Source organism: Equus przewalskii, chromosome 15 (assembly GCF_037783145.1).
Source record: "Equus przewalskii isolate Varuska chromosome 15, EquPr2, whole genome shotgun sequence".
NCBI classification, from domain to species: domain Eukaryota; kingdom Metazoa; phylum Chordata; class Mammalia; order Perissodactyla; family Equidae; genus Equus; species Equus przewalskii.
The window spans coordinates 66,948,142-66,965,547 of record NC_091845.1 but is presented as its reverse complement, the minus strand read 5'-3'; the positions used below and the strand labels follow the sequence as shown (position 1 = coordinate 66,965,547).

The 17,406-nt window shown below is 42.0% G+C and overlaps 1 protein-coding gene across 4 annotated transcripts in view; it reads left to right on the top strand.

Moving 5' to 3' along the window:
• Positions 1 to 17,406, top strand: part of OXNAD1 (oxidoreductase NAD binding domain containing 1) — a 41,351-nt gene that overhangs the window by 11,240 nt on the left and 12,705 nt on the right. For 2 of the 4 annotated variants that reach the window (XM_008514209.2, XM_070575986.1), the window contains exons 2-5: positions 123 to 273; positions 2,326 to 2,452; positions 2,753 to 2,816; positions 12,479 to 12,585. In XM_008514209.2, coding sequence (XP_008512431.1) covers positions 2,334 to 2,452; positions 2,753 to 2,816; positions 12,479 to 12,585 — 290 coding nt within the window. In that variant the 5' untranslated portion in view covers positions 123 to 273; positions 2,326 to 2,333. Of the gene's footprint in view, positions 1 to 122; positions 274 to 2,325; positions 2,453 to 2,752; positions 2,817 to 6,590; positions 6,676 to 12,478; positions 12,586 to 17,406 lie in introns of those variants that run through there. The other 2 variants (XM_008514208.2, XM_008514211.2) reach the window with 2 other exon arrangements.

Genomic DNA, 17,406 nt, shown 5'->3' with positions numbered 1-17,406 from the left:
GTAGACTTGCTGTGGGGAGATGCCTGCTGGTTAAAATGAGCCTTGCCTTTTGCAATAAGAGAGAGCCCTTTTTTAACAGTTTCCCAAAGCATTGTTCTCATATGTTGTCTCTGCCATTGCAGGAACTTTGTGAGAATTGCAGTATATGGAACACTGTTTGTGTTCCAACCAGTGAATATCCAAAGAACTCAGCATAATACCAGGACCAAAATATTGCATGTCAGTCAGTCAGCCATACACTTAAGGACTCCTAAAATCTCATGGACTTCTAAAGTAAGTTTTCGTTCTTTCTTTCAATGATTAGTGCACCATTTTTGGTTTAGCACATTTGAAGGAGAGAAACTACATTTAGTAGTCTTGCATGAGTTGAAAGAGGCCTTATGCTTTTTTCATTTACTAGAGAGAAAAATAGCAAGTAGCATGTTTATCCACAGTGATGCCACACCATAGTATGGCAAGAAATGGATCTTTTATCTCAAGATTAGTTACGAAGCAGTGGCTTTTTGATATGATTTGGTTATAACTGAATAAATCCCATGTGACTTAGAGCGCCACCTGATTGATTTACTTGTATTTATTTTCTGTCTTCACCGTCTAAAATATAAGCTCTCTAAGAAGATCTTTGTTTTGTTCGTGTCTGTATCCCCAGTGCCTGCCACATAATGGGCTCTTAATAAGTATTTGTCAAATGAAGGGCTTAATTAATGAATAAGGAGCAGGAATATAAGCACACCTAGCTTAAGTATTTTTCTAACACTACCTTTATTACAATTAATTTATATAGTGCCTTCCCAACAACTTAGAAAAAAAGTATGTTCACATTTATTTTTGTTTATTATCAAGGTAACTAAGATTGGAAAGGACAGATACAGCAATATGACATGTTGAAAGTGGGCATCTTAGGCAAAGAAGCATTTAAAATTGGCAGAGGAAAACAGAATAGTAGGAACCAAAAGTATTTATCATCTGACTCCCAATCAATGCTTTTCCTGATAGGCCAGTAGTTTTTAGAATTTGAAATGTTGGGAACCTTTCTGACTTTTTGTTTTTTAAACTTTTTATTGAAGTATAACTTACAAACAGAAAGGTACATAAATCCTAAGGGAACAGTTTGATTAATTTTTTTATTAAGACAATTCTTTTAGAGCAGTTTTAGGTTCACAGCAATATTGAGGGGAAAGTACAGAGATTTCCCATACACCCCCGTCCCATAGATGCATAACCTTCCTCATTATCAACATCTCCCGCCTGAGTGGTACATTGTTACAGTTGATGAACCTCCTTTTACACATCATAATCACCCAAAGTCCATGGTTTACATTATGGCTCACTCTTGGTGTTACATGATCTGTGGATTTGGACAAATATATAATGACATTTATCCATCGTTATGGTATCATACAGAGCATTTTACTGTCCTAAAAATCCTCTGTAGTTTGATGGATTTTTACAAAATGAAAATACCCATGCAATCAATATTCAGATTAAGAAACAGCATTGTCACTCCTGCCTGTCCAAGGGTAATTACTAACTTCTCTAACTTCATAAATTAAAGTACAAAATAACTTCTGTACTTTATAAGACCATAGAATATGTGCTCTTTTGAGAACTTCTTTCATTCTTTTCATTCAGTGTGGTATTTGTGATGTCCATCTCTGTTACTGCACGTACTTGTGGTTTGCTCCTTCTTGCTGTGAATCTCAGAAAGTGTGTCTGCCCCTCGCACTTTATCTAACAAGGAATATTAAAGCCTTACATGGTGCTCTTTGAGTGGAATACAATTGTCAGGCCGTTAGAAAATCTGCTCTCCTTTTCTGTAATAGCATAAGATTAGTCGTGTGAACTTGGTCAGAGAGTTTGGAAACTAATAGAGAACATAAATATTTGATGGCACCAGTGATTACATACATATGTACCATGGAGATCAGATGAAGCAATGCTAAATAATGGCAGAAATTTTGTCAGGGTGAAGTTAGGCCCTGAATTGCTTTGCTGTTAGATAAACTCATAACAGCACCAAAAAAAATCCAAACTCTTCTTCAGTGGCCCCTAAAATAGTCTATTTCTCTACTTTTTCTTAAAATACAGTCATGCGCTGTATAACGACATTTTAGTCAACGATGGACCGTGTATATGAGGGGAGTCCCATAAGATTAGTTCCATATAGCCTAGATGTGCAGCAGGCTATCCCATGTAGGTTTGTGTAAGTACACTCCGTGATGCTCACACAACCACCAAATCACCTAACACCACGTTTCTCAGAACATGTGCCCATTGTTAAGTGAAGCCTGACTGTATTGTAACTTTCAGTTTATGTTTACCCAGGAAGCGCCATGGCCTGTGCTGCTGTCGGGGTTCCTGGCTTGTTTCGAGGTTCTGTTGGAGCCATCTGCACTCAGGCTGCTTTGTTGAGGTTGACACCCAGTGCTTTGCGCCATCTTACTCTAAGCAGGTGAGTTATCTGCCTCCAGTGTCATTTGAGGTTGATTTTCAGAGACCTGACCGGCTGATGGTCGTGGGAGGCCTATGAAACTCGCCTATGAAACTCCTGAAGGCACATCATAACATCTTGTTTAAGTGTGCATGCCATTAGCAGATCGTTAAACTTTAGTTAGATGTACAAATTTTCATTGACCATTTTCTAGGATCCACAATGTTATACTGTATTTTGGATAGTCATGATATTACAGGGGAAACTAATTTAACTATTTTATGAGAATAATACTTAACCTAATTTTACTTTTTGTTAAAGCATAATGAAATCCAAAAGGAAAACTGATCACTTGGAGAGAACAGCAGATGTCGTGCGACGGGAGGTTTGTATCTTTGGGCTCTGGCGGGTTTCTCTGGCTGCACTGTTAGGAGTGGCTTACAGAGAAGGCGTTAGATGAACTGGATCCTTTTGAGGGACAGTCAGAAAAAGTTCGTTATTTTTTTGTTCAGAACTTTTCTGAACAGGGCATATGACAACTGCTTTGAAAAGATGAGTGAAATACTCAAATTTTTCCCTTTAAACTTGGAATGAATGGATTAATTTTTGACGAAGGGAGTATAGCAGCAATTGAGGGAACTCTCTTCAGAGGAATAATGTTTAGGTTTTAGAGCATACATTTTATGAATAGCTTATCTTGTCCTTTTCTGTCTGTCTTTTTTTTTTGACACCATGTCTCAAAGTCCTTGTTCTTATCCCTACCTTAGAACGAGTTCTTATTTCATCAAGGGAGAAAGCACTAACGGCTGAGAAAGGAAGGTGGACGAGCTGTTTTTACCCTTCCCACGCGCAGATTTTTCCAACCATGTTCAGACTGTAGAAAGCTAATCCTTCACCTGAAGGGGTGTCAAGGGCTGGGAAATAAAGGGTCCTCACCCTTCACCTCAGTGAGTAACCCCATTCTCTTTTAAAAACGTAAATTGGATAATTGATTCTGCTTTTTTGAGTGATTCTTCACATATTTGGATGTATTTAGCTTAGTGTTGTAAGTGTATTTAAACTACTAGCAAAAAAACCTCTATGTATTTCATATAAAGAAGGATTATACGCTTGTATAAACATGGTCAGAAATGCATTGTCACAATAGTTTAATTTTTAGTATTATGAGTAGGATATACTTTGGTGTAAAAGAGAATTGCTTAGGCCCCACTTTTTAAGCTAATTCTAATTTCAGAAAATTGCTTTGGGACTGAGGGTGGTGTGTTTGTGGATTCAGCTTTAAGCCAACGTTTTTTTGAAAAGTCTGTGTAAAATTAGTGTAATAGATTATGAATGTGTGGGAAAATACACTTTTCTCACTGATGATAAATCTTAAAATTTTTTTTTTTTGGTTCAACATGCAAAAATGCTGATTCTATAAATGTGAGATTTGTTAGTATTACTGTTTAAAAAGTGCAACCTTGCCAGTTTGGGGAAAAAGGTGGTTTATTTAACGGGCTTGGAGTACACTCTTTTATGCATAGTATTTTGAGGCAGGTAGACTTAGAGCAGGTTTGGCAAACTTTCTGCAGAGGGCCAGATAGTAGGTATTTTAGGCTTTGTGAGCCGTACTGTCTCCGTTACAACTACAAAGCTCTGCCTTTGTACTGTGAAACACCCATAGACAACATGTAAACAAATTGGTGCGGCTATGTTCTAATAAAACCTTTTTTACCAAAACACCCAGATTTGGCCTGTGAATCATAGTTTGCCAATCCCTGAATTAGAGTAGCATTTCAGAATTTTGCAGGACAAAATTATTGAGACTTTTGGTGGGTTATTTGGAGCCAAGTTTAGGAAAATTACACAGAAAGTTAATGTAAACTCTAATAGTGTGATTGAAATGCTGCGAATTTTAATGCCTGGAAGTCAGAAAATTACAGGGATAATCCAGCTATGGTACTACCTTGGTGGAAGAATTTTCCAGTTGCAACTCCTCTCCTTCTCTTCTGTTTCTGATTTCCACTCCTCTCCCAAGCAGAATGAGCAATGGGAGCTGGGAGGAGCTGGATAAAGCTAGATGATGTCTGGGGCCATGACCTTGGCCAGCTAAGATCATCAGGGGGTCACCCGAGTCCCTCCAGAGGTACATCCTAGCCACAGAGCAAGAACTCAACCTTGGACCTGTCGAAATGAGCAGCACCTTGGGTTGGGCCATAACAGAACTGGATCACCTTCTCGTAGTCTCCTCTGCCACCCTTCCTTTAATTTGTGTTGCAACTACACTTTACAGAACTCCCCACTTGTCATCCGCTCTTCAGTTTAAGTCTGTGAGGTAGCCTAAGGATGTGCATATGCGTTTTACAGAGGAGGAAGCAGAGCTGAGGAGATATCTAATGGCTTCTCCCAGGGCCAGAAGGCAGCTCCAGTATAGGTCTCTGATTCCTAAGGCAAAGGACCCTGCTGTCCCTTCTGGGGTGGGTAGAGAATGGAGCACTCACCCACCCAGGAATGTCCTTTCATTATTGGGAATTGGGTTCCCTTTGGAGAACTTACTGAATGACCATATTATGATGTTAATGATTCTTACTTGGGGCTGTAAATGTAACCAGTCTGGGGTCGCCCAGATTCAGGAAACTGAGCTCTGAATTGAATGACAGTTGACTGTTTGTGTTCTAGTTCATATTTTCTTCTTAAAGATCAAAGAATCAGCAGTCTGGGTAACCTTAGAAATGTCAAGGAGATAAGAGTGGAAATAGTGTAATGCAGTAAGGATTGTGCAGGCAAGACTGAGATTTCACTGGAGGGGTCACTCCATGCTTGGCCTCTGTAGGGGGCCAATCCACTGAGCAAGATCTACTCTATTCATCAATTTGATGGGAGAGTTTGGTAATGAAAGAATTTTTTTAATTACTAATTCTTATGGATTCATTGGAAATATGCCAGACACTAGGCTGGTTCTGGAGTTGCAGCGTTGAAAATGATAGATAAGTCTCCGACCTCAGATTGTAGTGGGACTCTGATCAGAAGAAACTGATTTTATGTACCTAATTGATTTTGGAAAAACCATAATCCTTTTTCAGTTGTACTAGTTTGCTTCTTTGATAAGCCTGTGTCTTATCCTGCAAATGTCTCGTGTGTCTTGTTCCCTTTTTGTTTACAAAGCTCTCAATTATGCAGTAAGTTGTTCCTTGATTCTCCCAAGCACCCTGGGAGGAAGGTGTAGGGATCCTCAGCCTCGTTCCACGGTTGGGGAGATGACGACTTCAGAGATTTAGATGGGGCGACTCTGCTCCCTGATTTGCCTGGGGTATTCCTGGCTTGTGCCTCTTGTCCTGGTGTGATGATCAGTAGCACCCCCTTTCACTCTCACAAGTGCCCTGTTTTGGATGATAAATTACATTGTCGGCCTAAGTTTAAAGGACTCATTCAAGTAAGTAGTGGACTCAGCCCTTGAATTCGCATCTTTGCTATCAAATTGCTTTTTCCTTGTACTGCAACAAAAGAACGTGACATATGCTTTAGACAAAGTTTAACTGAGCAACACAATGGAAGATAAATTTCACATATCCTCGTCTCTGTTCCAAATCAACACTTCACTTTAAGTGTTCCTGGGCGTAAGAAAGGGGGACTTACTGTTGGCACAGTAGTTTGCTAAAGTCAAATGGCTGGGCTCTTGGGGCAGAGACCTCTGGGGATCCTATGGGTCCCAGTGCTAATTATTGAGTGCTGATAATCTGCTTGACTTGCGGTTTTGCTGAGGCTTGGGTTTGGATGGGATGGGCTGCTTACCCAGAGAGCTGGGCCGTGTCCTGAGTTTAACCCTTAAGGTTCTCTGCTAGTCATCACGTGCACATTTTGGGAAGGTTGTATGCTGGAGTGGCCTTCTTCAACTGGGAGGTTTGGGGGTGGGCATCTCATTAATATGAAATGTTTCCCAACAGTTGGACACCTAATTTGCTTTGATTATCAGTGAGTCTTTTACAAATTATCCAGCCTGGGACGAGCAGTACTTGGCATTCCAGCCTCAGGACGCTGTGAGCTCTGACAGAGCAGCCTGTGAGGAGGGCGGCTCCTTGGGCACAGGCCCAGTTCAGCAAGGCCGTGGCCACAGTATCTCACAGTGCTGACGTATCATAGGCACTCAGTACGTGTTTCAGTGACTAGAATAAACCAGTGTTAATCCCCCCTCTGGGCTGATTCCCTGCACTGCCTTGGATGAGTCAGTTTGTAAAGGAGGAATGGTGATGATACCATCTCAAGAGGTGAGATGCTGGTGCAAGTGTCCTGTACAGTTCTATACAGCTGGGGGCTGTGAAAAATGAGGATTTGCCTATACTGCTACTTCTTAACTATGCCCAGCACTTAAATCTTTAGTGTCTAAAATGTATAGTGTCAATATTTATGTTAGCTTTTCATTGACATACTGTATGGTTTTTTTGTGAGGAAGTTTAGCCCTGAGCTAATATTCGCTACCAGTCCTTCTCTTTTTGCTGAGGAAGATTGGCCCTGAGCTAACATCCACGCCCAGCTTCCTCTATTTTATATGTGGGACGTCTGCCGCAGCATGGCTTGATAAGCGGTGTGTATGTCCACACCCAGGATCTGAACTGACAAACCCCAGGCCACCGAAGCAGAGCATGTGCTCCGCTACGCCCCTGGGCCAGCCCCTCACTGACATACTTTTGTTCGATAAATTAAGTAATCTGAGAGGCCAAGCTCTTTTCCGTTTTTCCTCTAGAGTTTCTAGTCAAATGAAATGGATTTTATTTTAAATTTAGTGGACATGCATTGAGTCCTTGCTGTGTGCCCAGCCCTGTTCTAGGTGCAGAGAATACAGCGGTGTGTGAAGCAGGTAAAGCCCCTTCTGTATGTGGAGCTTCATTCTGGTGCAGATAACCTAGAGATTGTTAGATGTGATACATGCAATGAAGGAAATAAAGCAGGGTAATGGGGTCATGGGAGGCAAGAATGGCTGAGGGCAGGTGTGCTATTTTAAATCGGTATGTAACATTTGAGCTGAGACTTGAATAAGGAAAAGAGCCAGCTGAATAAGGAAGATAGCCAGCCACACGCATAGCAGAGGACTAGCAAGAGCCAAGGCTTTGAGGCAGGAATGAGCTTGGTGTGTTCAGAAGAGAGGGCTAGGAGGAGAGGTAGGCAGGGCCCCAGTTGTATAAACTGCTGTGGGCTTGGGTAAAGAATTGGGATTTTACTGTGCTTTGACACCAGGTATGAGGCTACTGACAGTCCCAGGAGAGGTGATGGTGGTTTTGACTAGGGTGGTGGTAGTGGGGATGGGGAACAGTGGGTGGATCTAGGACAGTAGTAGGGCTGAGGGGATTCACAGATTGGGGGGCTGGGGGCGTGGAGGGCAGATGCAGTTAGTGAAAAAAGGAAAGGAAACCAAGATGATTTCTAGCTTTGGGATTTGAATAATCTGGGTAGATGATGATGGTGGCATATGTTTGCTGAGATGGAGAAGAACAAGTTTGGAGGAGGGGAAATAAAGAGCTCAATTTTGGAATAATATGGGGTGGGAGCATGTGAAGTGGGTGGAGTTACAGATGAAATGAAAGAAGATTAGCCATAAGTTTTATCAACTCATATAAGCTGTTGAATCTGGGTCACTGTTACGTGGAAATTCATTATACTATTTTTACTAGTTTTGTATATATTTGAAATTTTCCATAATAATAAAAAGGAAGAAATTTTGGGAGATAAAAGAGTTCTGTGCTGGATGTGTTGTTTGAAATGGAAATTCAAATCACCAGTTGGGAGTATGAGTTTGGAGTTCGCTGATGGAAATAAAACGTTTAAGCCGTGTAGAGAGTAGGGGAAGAGGGCCCAGGACTCAGCCCTGGGGTGTGTCAACATTTAGAGGTTAAGCAGAAGAGGAGGGGCCGGCAGAGGCGAGGGAGAAGGGATGGCCATGAGGCAAGAGGGAAATCAGCGGGTGTTGGTGATCAGCAGGATGTTGGTGAAGCCAGGAGGAAAAGTGTTTCAAGGAGGGAGTGGCCAACCAGCTGAATTCTGCTGAGAGGTCATCATTGGTTTTAGCAAAATGGATAGTAAGTGACCAAAATGACCAGCTTTAGTTCATCACTGGGAGTGAAAGCCTGATGGGATTGTGATGGAGAGAAATGGAAGATAAGAAAGTAGAGCCAGGACCATATGTAACTCTAGACAATTTTTTATGTGAATGGGAACAGAGAAATGGAGTGATAGCTGGATTAAGGGTAAGGCTTGTTTTGTTTGTTCTATTTTGCGAAGCAGCAAAGCAGTGGTCAAGTGCCTGGATTCAAATCTCTCCTTTGCCTCTTACTAGCTCTGGGACCTCAGTTTTCTCTTGTATAAGGTGGGGATAATAATACCTGCCTTCTAGGGTTGTTGTCAAGATGGAATGAATCAAGGTATGTAAATGCCTGGCACATGGGAAGCGCTGCACAGAGGTGTTTGCTGCTGCTGTTGCTTCATGTGAGGTGGGAGATCCGAGTGCTCGCCTGCTGTCTTGCAGCGGAGCAGAAGGGGTGATGCGTGAGAGAGGGTACCTGCTGCAGTGAAGGCTTGAGAGGGCCGTGAGGAGACTCAGCCAAGTGGACGGGTTAGCCTTTGGTAGGAGCAAGGAGAGTTCATCTGTCATTCCAGGAGGTAGTGTTGATGGGCGTAAGCCACTTAAATTGTACAGGTGACAAAATTTTGTGGTCTTTGCTTGCCAGTAAATCACTTAGAAAACCAGTTTCTTTTAATATGATTCCCACTCATCAAATTGGTAGTCTGACGCAATTTAAATAACATCCCTGGGCCTTAAAACATCATTTTCCGTTCTTGATGATGACTATATTTTCCTTCAGCTCTGAAATTCCCTGTGCCCTAACTGTATTTTTGTGTCAAGTCATCTCTAATCTTGGCTTTGTCTAAATTTTTAAGCCAGCAAATGAATGAATGGGAGTGAACCAGAGGCAGCCAGCCAGGTTTCCCAAAGAAAGACCTGTTCCCTGTACCAAGATTTTTGCAGCAGCAATAACATCAAAATATCCTACATAAAACCAGCTTTTTAAATCAGCATGATGGAATTTCCTTTTAGATGTTAAGTCCGCCAAAGCATTAAAAATCTGTGCTAGTAAAAGTTGGCAAATGTATTATTATTTTATTGAACAGTAGAAGAGTCTAAATGTTATTTTATGGAAAACTTCATTTCCTGCCATGTGTTTTAACTTAGGACATGGCTAGTTGAGGTTTCAGTTGCAAAATCTTTTGATCCATTAAGTATGAGAGCAAGTACAAATGTTAAAACAGAATTTCTCCTTCATGTTTTGCTTATTCAGTAAAAGTAAAGAAGGCGTATAACAAGGGCCCTGATTACAGATCCTAAGTGTATGAAACCAGCTTCAGAATAAAATAGAGACGCAACCTTCAAAAAGATTTTGCTAATGTTTTTAATCCACATTCCTAGAAATCTTTATATTGTGTAGAGTATTTGTATTAATTAAACAAAGTGTTATGAGGGAGGCATGTCTTTAAAAACCATGAATTGTGTAAGGTGTTTTGTGTTGCCAGTTAGAGCAATTTTGCCCAGATTATTAGGACTAATAACAATAGTAAGCATATTACTTTTTATATTAATTCCAGTAGGCATAAAGCATCTGGGAACATTTTTGGTCATAGAAACTATCCAAAAGAAAATATGACTTTTTCAATAGAATATATAACTTCTTTCCCTTCTTCGTTGAATTTCATATTTGGACGTAGGAAAGTGACTGGTAATTTCATTTCATGTAGTCTGACATTTGATTGTGAAGTATTCTCACATGTTTCAGCTGAAACTCTGTACCCGCCCCCACCCCCCGCCATGATTATGAATGTTGGTTTCCCTGCCACAAGGTGACTCTTTGGGATGTGTTTAAAGCTTATACATAGCTAGTTTTGTTAATGAATCTGACAGATGCCAGTTAAACTGTTATAAATGAAATAATTACTGCTTGGCTATGTTTTTACAGATTATCATATTGAAAGAAAATAATTAATGTTTTTAAAATAAACATTTCTTTTTTTTAAATGTAAAAAAAATGAGAATAATAACGTAATGGAGAGACCCCTGATGATTCTTACTACCTGTCTGTACTAAGATTTTTCAGATAGAGTGTGTGGCAAACAGAGGAAGCTTCCTCCTCTGAAGGAGTCCTTGCTTGCCCTGACCTCTCCCAGAGTTTCCAACCTGAATCTAGATTTTCTGTAGTGGTTTTTTCCCTTTTCTTTTTAAACAATAAAAGGTTCCTGAACTTCTGCTAACCTTTGTTCTGGAAACCAATTTTAAGTGACTGTAACTTAGAATTTTCATTCATTCTGCAAATATTTACTGAACCTTACTATGTGTTGGGCCCTGTGCTTGATCTAGGGAGTTGATACAGATGTAATGGCATGTATAATAATAAACGAATAAAGGAGAGCATATCATGTGCTAAGTAAATACTAAGAAATTAATTATAATTAATGCAATAAAATACATTATAATTGACACTTAATGAGAATTTACTATGGCCATAAGTGCTTTGCATATATTATCATTGAATCCTCCCAACAAGTCTCTGAGGAATAGGTGTTGTTATGCTCATTTTATAGCTGTGGGGGCTAGGTAATGTGCCCAGAGTCACTTAGCTGGTAAGTAAGTGGAGGAGCCAGGATTAAATCCTAAGCAGTCTAGCTACAGAGCCCATGCTAACAGCCATACTATGCTGCTACCTTTCATTTTGCTGCTTAATTGCTTAAGACGAGCAAATGGCATTAGATATCATGTCTGATGAAACAGCTTATGGGAGCCGAGAAGCTTGTTTCGGAGAGGGTGGGCGGAATTAGGATAGGTAGAAGGTCAGTAGTGGAATATCACCCCACTTGCTCTCAGGGAGAGGAGGAAGGGAGTATTGGCAAAAACACAGAGAAAGAGAGAGGCAGGGGACTTCGCAGGAGAGACAGAAAGGTAGAAAACTTGAGGAGACGCATTGAGATGGTGAGGGAGAGCACCAGCTCTCATGGGAATTTTCCAGTGGATTTTTAAGGATTGTCATCCACTGATAGTTTTATTAGTCCTAGTCCTGTGGGATAAAAGGTGCTGAATGAGCTAGCATTAGGGTGGGGGGTTCATTGACCTTGACAGGTTTCCAGGGCACCTTTAGGTGAAGTCGTGAAGGTCACACCATCAAGGAGAACAACTGTAGTCAGTCACCTGCTACTGATTGGATTTGCTGCCAGAGTGGAGTTGAACGGAAGCAGGAGGTTGAAGAGTCATGTGTTTTTTCCCGTTGTGAAGATGTTCCAGATTTAGGGAGGAAGAGAAACCCAAAGGCAGGAGAAACAAAGAATGAATGAAGTAGAGACGTTTTGAATTTGAGGGGTACTGAGGCATGGATGGCACTTAACTGAAGAGTGCCTGACTCAGACCTTTTTAGGATTTTCTAGAAATCAGATACATCATGCAGAATAGTGCTTCTCAAACTGCTTGGAGGGAAGGGCTGTTTTGTTGTTGTTTTAAGGTTGTGGACTGTTTATATTTTGTAAAATATAATAAAAAATTAAAACAGACATAAAGAGTACAAACCCAATTTGTTTTCTATTAGATTCAACAGATGAACAATTGTTCTGTGAAATCGCTAAAGAAAAAAAAACGTTTCTAAATGCTTACTTTTAATTTCTGAAATTAGGTTATCCTGGACTCCTTGCAGGCTGAGAACAAACATAGGCTGCTAGCTGCCGGGGGGCCTCGCTTTGCCTGCATAGTGCTGACAGTGAGCTTAGGCTCAAGGGCTCCAGTTCCCCCAACACTCCCCAGGGTGTCCAGTCCAGTCCAGGCACGTGCTAGACATGCATCAGAGAAATGCTTGTTAAACAGTTCCTTTAAGAGATGAGTTTTGTATGCAGAATAAAATTCAATTCGTGTGCTTTATCTTGTTTTGCAATTTCAAAAACCACATCTTTGTAGATTTCAAGAAACCTTAGTTACCAGAAAACCACAATTTGTTCCTCACATTGTGTACACACTCACCTCAGCCACAGTTCCTCTTTTGGCTCTAGGTCGTGTCAGCAGCTAAGGTGTGTGGAACTGCCTATGAGTCGCCGTCCGTGAAGAGGCTCCGCCTGCTTGTTGCTGATAAAGATTTTTCCTTTAAAGCTGGCCAGTGGTAAGTGGCTTTTCTGTTTCCTAAGTGTTGTGTGTGTTCAAGAAGGTGCAGCAGAAAGAAGAGGTTGTTTTATCTTCAGGAAGGGACTTCTGTGGCCAATAGTTCCTCCCATGGGGTAGGAATTCTAGACCGTGTGTTCAAGGTGAGCCTCTTTTGGCATGGAGAATCTGATTTCTTTCCCAGCCTCCAAGCCCACCTCAGTTTTGAGCCCATGACCCTCTCTCAGTCATATTTAAAACTGCTGCCTTGAGTTTTCCCGAGTGAAATGAAGCAGCTAGTTCTGTCCATGGACCCGACAGCTCTGATAACAGCTCTGATGGTTAGCATTCTGCAGCAATGGTTGCTAATAGAATGCACTGCCATATGCTAATCTGCCTGAGTTATGTGTTGCTAGGGATTGATACTTTTTTAAAGATTAGTCTTCTTTATGTCGGATACAGAGTAGACACAGCAGTCTGCAAAAGAGAATAACTGGTTATGTCACAGAGCCGACCACCCTCTTGACTGAATTCTTGCTTCACTCATACCTTGTCTGGGTTGAGTTTAAATATCTTGCTGAATTTATTATCAGGATTCCCCCATCAGGGCCAGACCACACCACACAGATCATGAGTCTGCCCCATTCCACTCTGAGGACTTCTCGGTATGCTGTCCTAAAGTTCCTGCGAGTGGCCTCACTGAGCTGCAATTTAAGTTGAACTGTAAATAAAGCAACTTGTATTTCCTTAGGAAAGGTGTGTTTGGGTGTATGTTTCCTTTATTTAAATAAAGCATTCATTTCTAAATGAGTTTCTGGCATGTCAATCTTGGTAGTATTTCTTAGGAGTCACTTGACTAATTTTGGCAGTCCATCTGGAAATGTGGTTTTGTTAGAAGGAGGATGTGTGATAATAGCAAGTGTGATAATAGCAAGAGTTAGCAGTCTTGTGTTAATAGTTTGCCTTTGAATTTAGAACTAGAAAACAAGATGCTGATTGCAATAATTTGCGTTTGTGAAGCAATTTACTGCAATCTTTGCACATGTTCAGTGATACATATTAAATGCATTTGGGCTGTTGTAGGGGGGTGGGCAACATTTTTACCCTTCAAAAATAGTTTAGCAGTTATTACATTGAGAAATGGAAACTTTAATTGTAATGATCTGTTTTTCCATTTTTTCCCTCCGTGGAAGTGTTTGTATACTGTGTACATTGCTGTCTCTGAGCCTTCAACTCTGAGTTGTGCCAAGACTCTGACCCATCTCCTGATTAGAAGAAGCCTGTGCATTGGTTTATAAAATGCTGCTACCGTGCTGTGTCTGCAGGTGTGTTAGCAGTCCCAAACTGCAGTTACCTGTTAAGAAAGATGTCTCATTCTCTAGTGATGTGAATAGATATAGGATCTTGTTGTGATTCCAAAATAAAACTAATCAGGGTTGGAGTTACATATCCCCTATGAGGGAACGGATTTGGTCATTTCACTGACGTTAGGACTGGTTTTAGTCTGTGCCCGGCCCACTCCTGCTTTAGAGGGCAGACGTGCAGGTGGTCATCTCTAGCTGGTTACGGGTGACCCTTTCCCTGCCAGGTGTCCGTCAGCACTCACTCCTGGCACCTGGATCCTCCCCTTTTGAAAGATTGCACCCTTTTTACCAACTCACTGTATGGCTCTGCGGGCTGTGAGTTCTTTGGATATTTGACTGCATGGTTACAGAATGGCCACTTGCTTAGGTTAGTTGGGTCCACTCCTTCGTTGCGGTTGCTGCGAAGGCTTGTGCTCTAGGCTCTCAGATCACCAGCTCGGTAGTTACCTGCATGTGGCGCTTTGGGGAAGATTGCAGGGATTAGGGAGAGAGGGAGTGTGGATGTGGCTGCTGTGCAGTTTGTGTGTTTGGGGTTATCGGGGTGGAGTGCTGCTGGAGATAAAGGACAGGGTAGCTGTTGGGCTCACCTTTGGGGTAGGAGATTGGGCATGATCCCACGCTTCTGGATTCTTGACCAGTGGCCTCCTCTAACACCTGCCAAACTGCGGGAGAGGCTCCAGACCTGCCTATAAATAAAGGAATGCTCTAGAGCTTTGGGCACAGATCCCCAGGTAGACGCCTTCAACACAGAGCCAGATTGGCCTCTGGGGTTCTTCCCATGCTGCACTGTGTTCTTATTAGGCCCTCCAGAGGAGACTGTTTCCTGTACCAGGAAACCAGATCCAAGAACTCAGGCAGGCGAATCCAGAGAGAAAGGCCTAGGGGAAACCCCCTCAAATCCTTTCTCACTCCGGCGGGGCTCAACCTCTTGGGCTTCGCTCATCAGCGGGTCCACCACTTAGCACCAGCTCCCTGGTGAGTCCTGCTCTTGACCTTCTCAGAATTCTTCCTCTCTGGGGGTGGAAAGATCGGCACTACGTCTTGGGGCTGGAGTGTGCCAGCAGCAGTCCTCATGCAGTGTGTGAGTGCCCTGAGTGGCCAGATTGAGTGTTCCTTGTGGTATTCACTGCTGTGGCCAGCTCCATCCCCCGAGGGCGGCTATGTCACAGTGTCAAAGGCCTCGTGCTCTGGAGCCTGCTCTGCTCCCATGCGTGCTCTTCCACCTGCCAGCTCTGTGATGTGGCAGCTTCCTTCTTTCTCTGGGTTTCAGTTTCATGTTGTTCAAGAGGGAACAGTAATATTCCTGTGTCTTGGAATATGTCAGATGTTCAGCACAGTGCCTGATGTTTAACTTCGCTAGTTTTTGGTTTTTGTTATTGCCAGTGTTTCACTCAGTCATTTAGATCATTGGTGCTGGTGAGGCCCAGGGGACAGATGCCAGTTCTTATTTCCTTGGCCAGTTCCCCTGCAGTCAAGTTGTTGACTGGAAGAGTGCAGGCCAAGTAGGAGCGAGTGCCCGCACATCACTGCAATGACACTACCCAGGCCGCAGTGAGTACTCGCTCCACATGGGCTGTGCACAGCGCACCACCCGAGAGGAAACAAGGTCAAAGGGTTTTGTAGAGAAAAGTGTGTCTCTGACTTCATATAAGGTAACATAATTTTTATGCTTGAAAGTGACTTTGGGCCCTACTAAGAGAAGGAAGATACTAAGAAGAAACAGATTAGAGGAGAAAGATTAGAGAAATCAAACTCTGCCCCTACCCTCTCGATGGGCCACTGCGTTGTAGACAGTATGCAGTCCGCACGGCTGTATTGGCAGCCCTGACTCACACGACCACGCACAAAAAGCACGGCATTCTTTGGCATCATTTTTCTGTGTCCTCCTCCCTTGCTTGTCTGGTGAGCGCTGTGTGTCTTAAGACTCCTCTGTGAAGTCTGTCTTAATTCTTTTACCACTGGTAGAGCTGACTACTTCCTCTGCTCTCTTCCCCCTACCTCCCCAAGCAAGTTTTGTCATAGTTTATTTAATCATATTTATTTGTTAATTTTCCCCCCAGTAGAGTGAGTTTATTGAGGGCAGGAACCAAGACGCATTTGCCTCTTTACCTCCAACAGTGACCACGGTGCCTGTACAGAGTAGGCAGGTGCTGGCTGCAGTGTTTGCACAAGGAGTGAGTGTGGAGCTCTGAGGACTGTAGCTGAGAACAAAAGTTTTGGGATCTCCTGGTAAAGCATTGTCATTTGGCCACGGTTTGTGCACCTGCTGTGTGCTGGGCTCTGGGGCTGCATCTGCGGACAGGACAGGGCTGCCAGGTGTGTCACTGTTAGATAGGGATATGTGTGCCTCACTACAGAACTAGGCTCTTCCTCTCAGTTCTTCATATACTCACTCATCTGGGTGCAGTAGGTGCCTCAACTCGTGACTCCAGGAGTGCTAATCCTGCAAAGGGCATTTTTAAAGGATGTGTGTGTTTTTAAAACTTACTTCTTGCACAAATATTTTATTAAATATGTATTGTGCATATTTTCTTAAATCCATTCAGATGAGATTTTTATGTCATTTGAATTCTGTAGCATTTAATGGAGTCCTGTTTTCTGAAGGTAGCTTTCCAATGTTTCTAGAGAAGAGAAATTCTCTTTCACTCACCTGAGAAAATGGTCTGTATCAACGTCAAGCAGCAGAGGGTGCTATAGTTCAGGAGATAAAGCAGCAAAAGTAGCTCATTGATATATTTATTTTTTTAAACATGGACACAGTGGAGATGCTATATACCTCCTCTTTGCTAGATTATAGCAACTGGGTTAATAAATGTCAATTGTTTGCCTCTTTCAATTTGCATCTTGTCTGAAATGAAATGAAATAGAAATTAAAGTGTTTATGGAAAAGAGTCCAGTGAATATAGGCGAAAGTAGGCTAGGGACCTTTTCTGGAGTACTTCCAGTCCAAAACTGATTGTTAAAACTATAAAAAAATGACCAATATTTAAGGCAGATCAGAAGAGAACACCTTTAAGGTCATAGATCAAATCAGTAGAGAACATCGTGTGCTTTTCTTGTAAGCCTACTGGTAGGAAAACAGCTGGGGGAAATGATACTTTTGCTCTTTGATGGCTGAGAAACATCTAGATTGGATGTACAGGTTTCTTAGACATGGGGATGAGAATTTTTTCCCAGGTTCTAGTAAACCTCTCTTTCTTTGGCATGTAACTGGGTTTGTTGGATTTTCTAAAATCCTCACCAAAAAAGAGTTTTTGTGGCATAGGATTATCGAAGGCTTGAAATTCACAAGAGTCCTAACTATAGGAGTGTGGTTAGAAGAAAAAGGAAACACAAGACTTTTGGACCCTAGAAGGCCACATCAGCCAGTGAAAGAGTTTTTGTTGCCTTTTCTTTGGATGTACGTTTTAAAAACTTTTATTGAGATATACTTTACATATCGTAAAATTCATCCATTTAAAGTGTTCAATTCAGTGGGT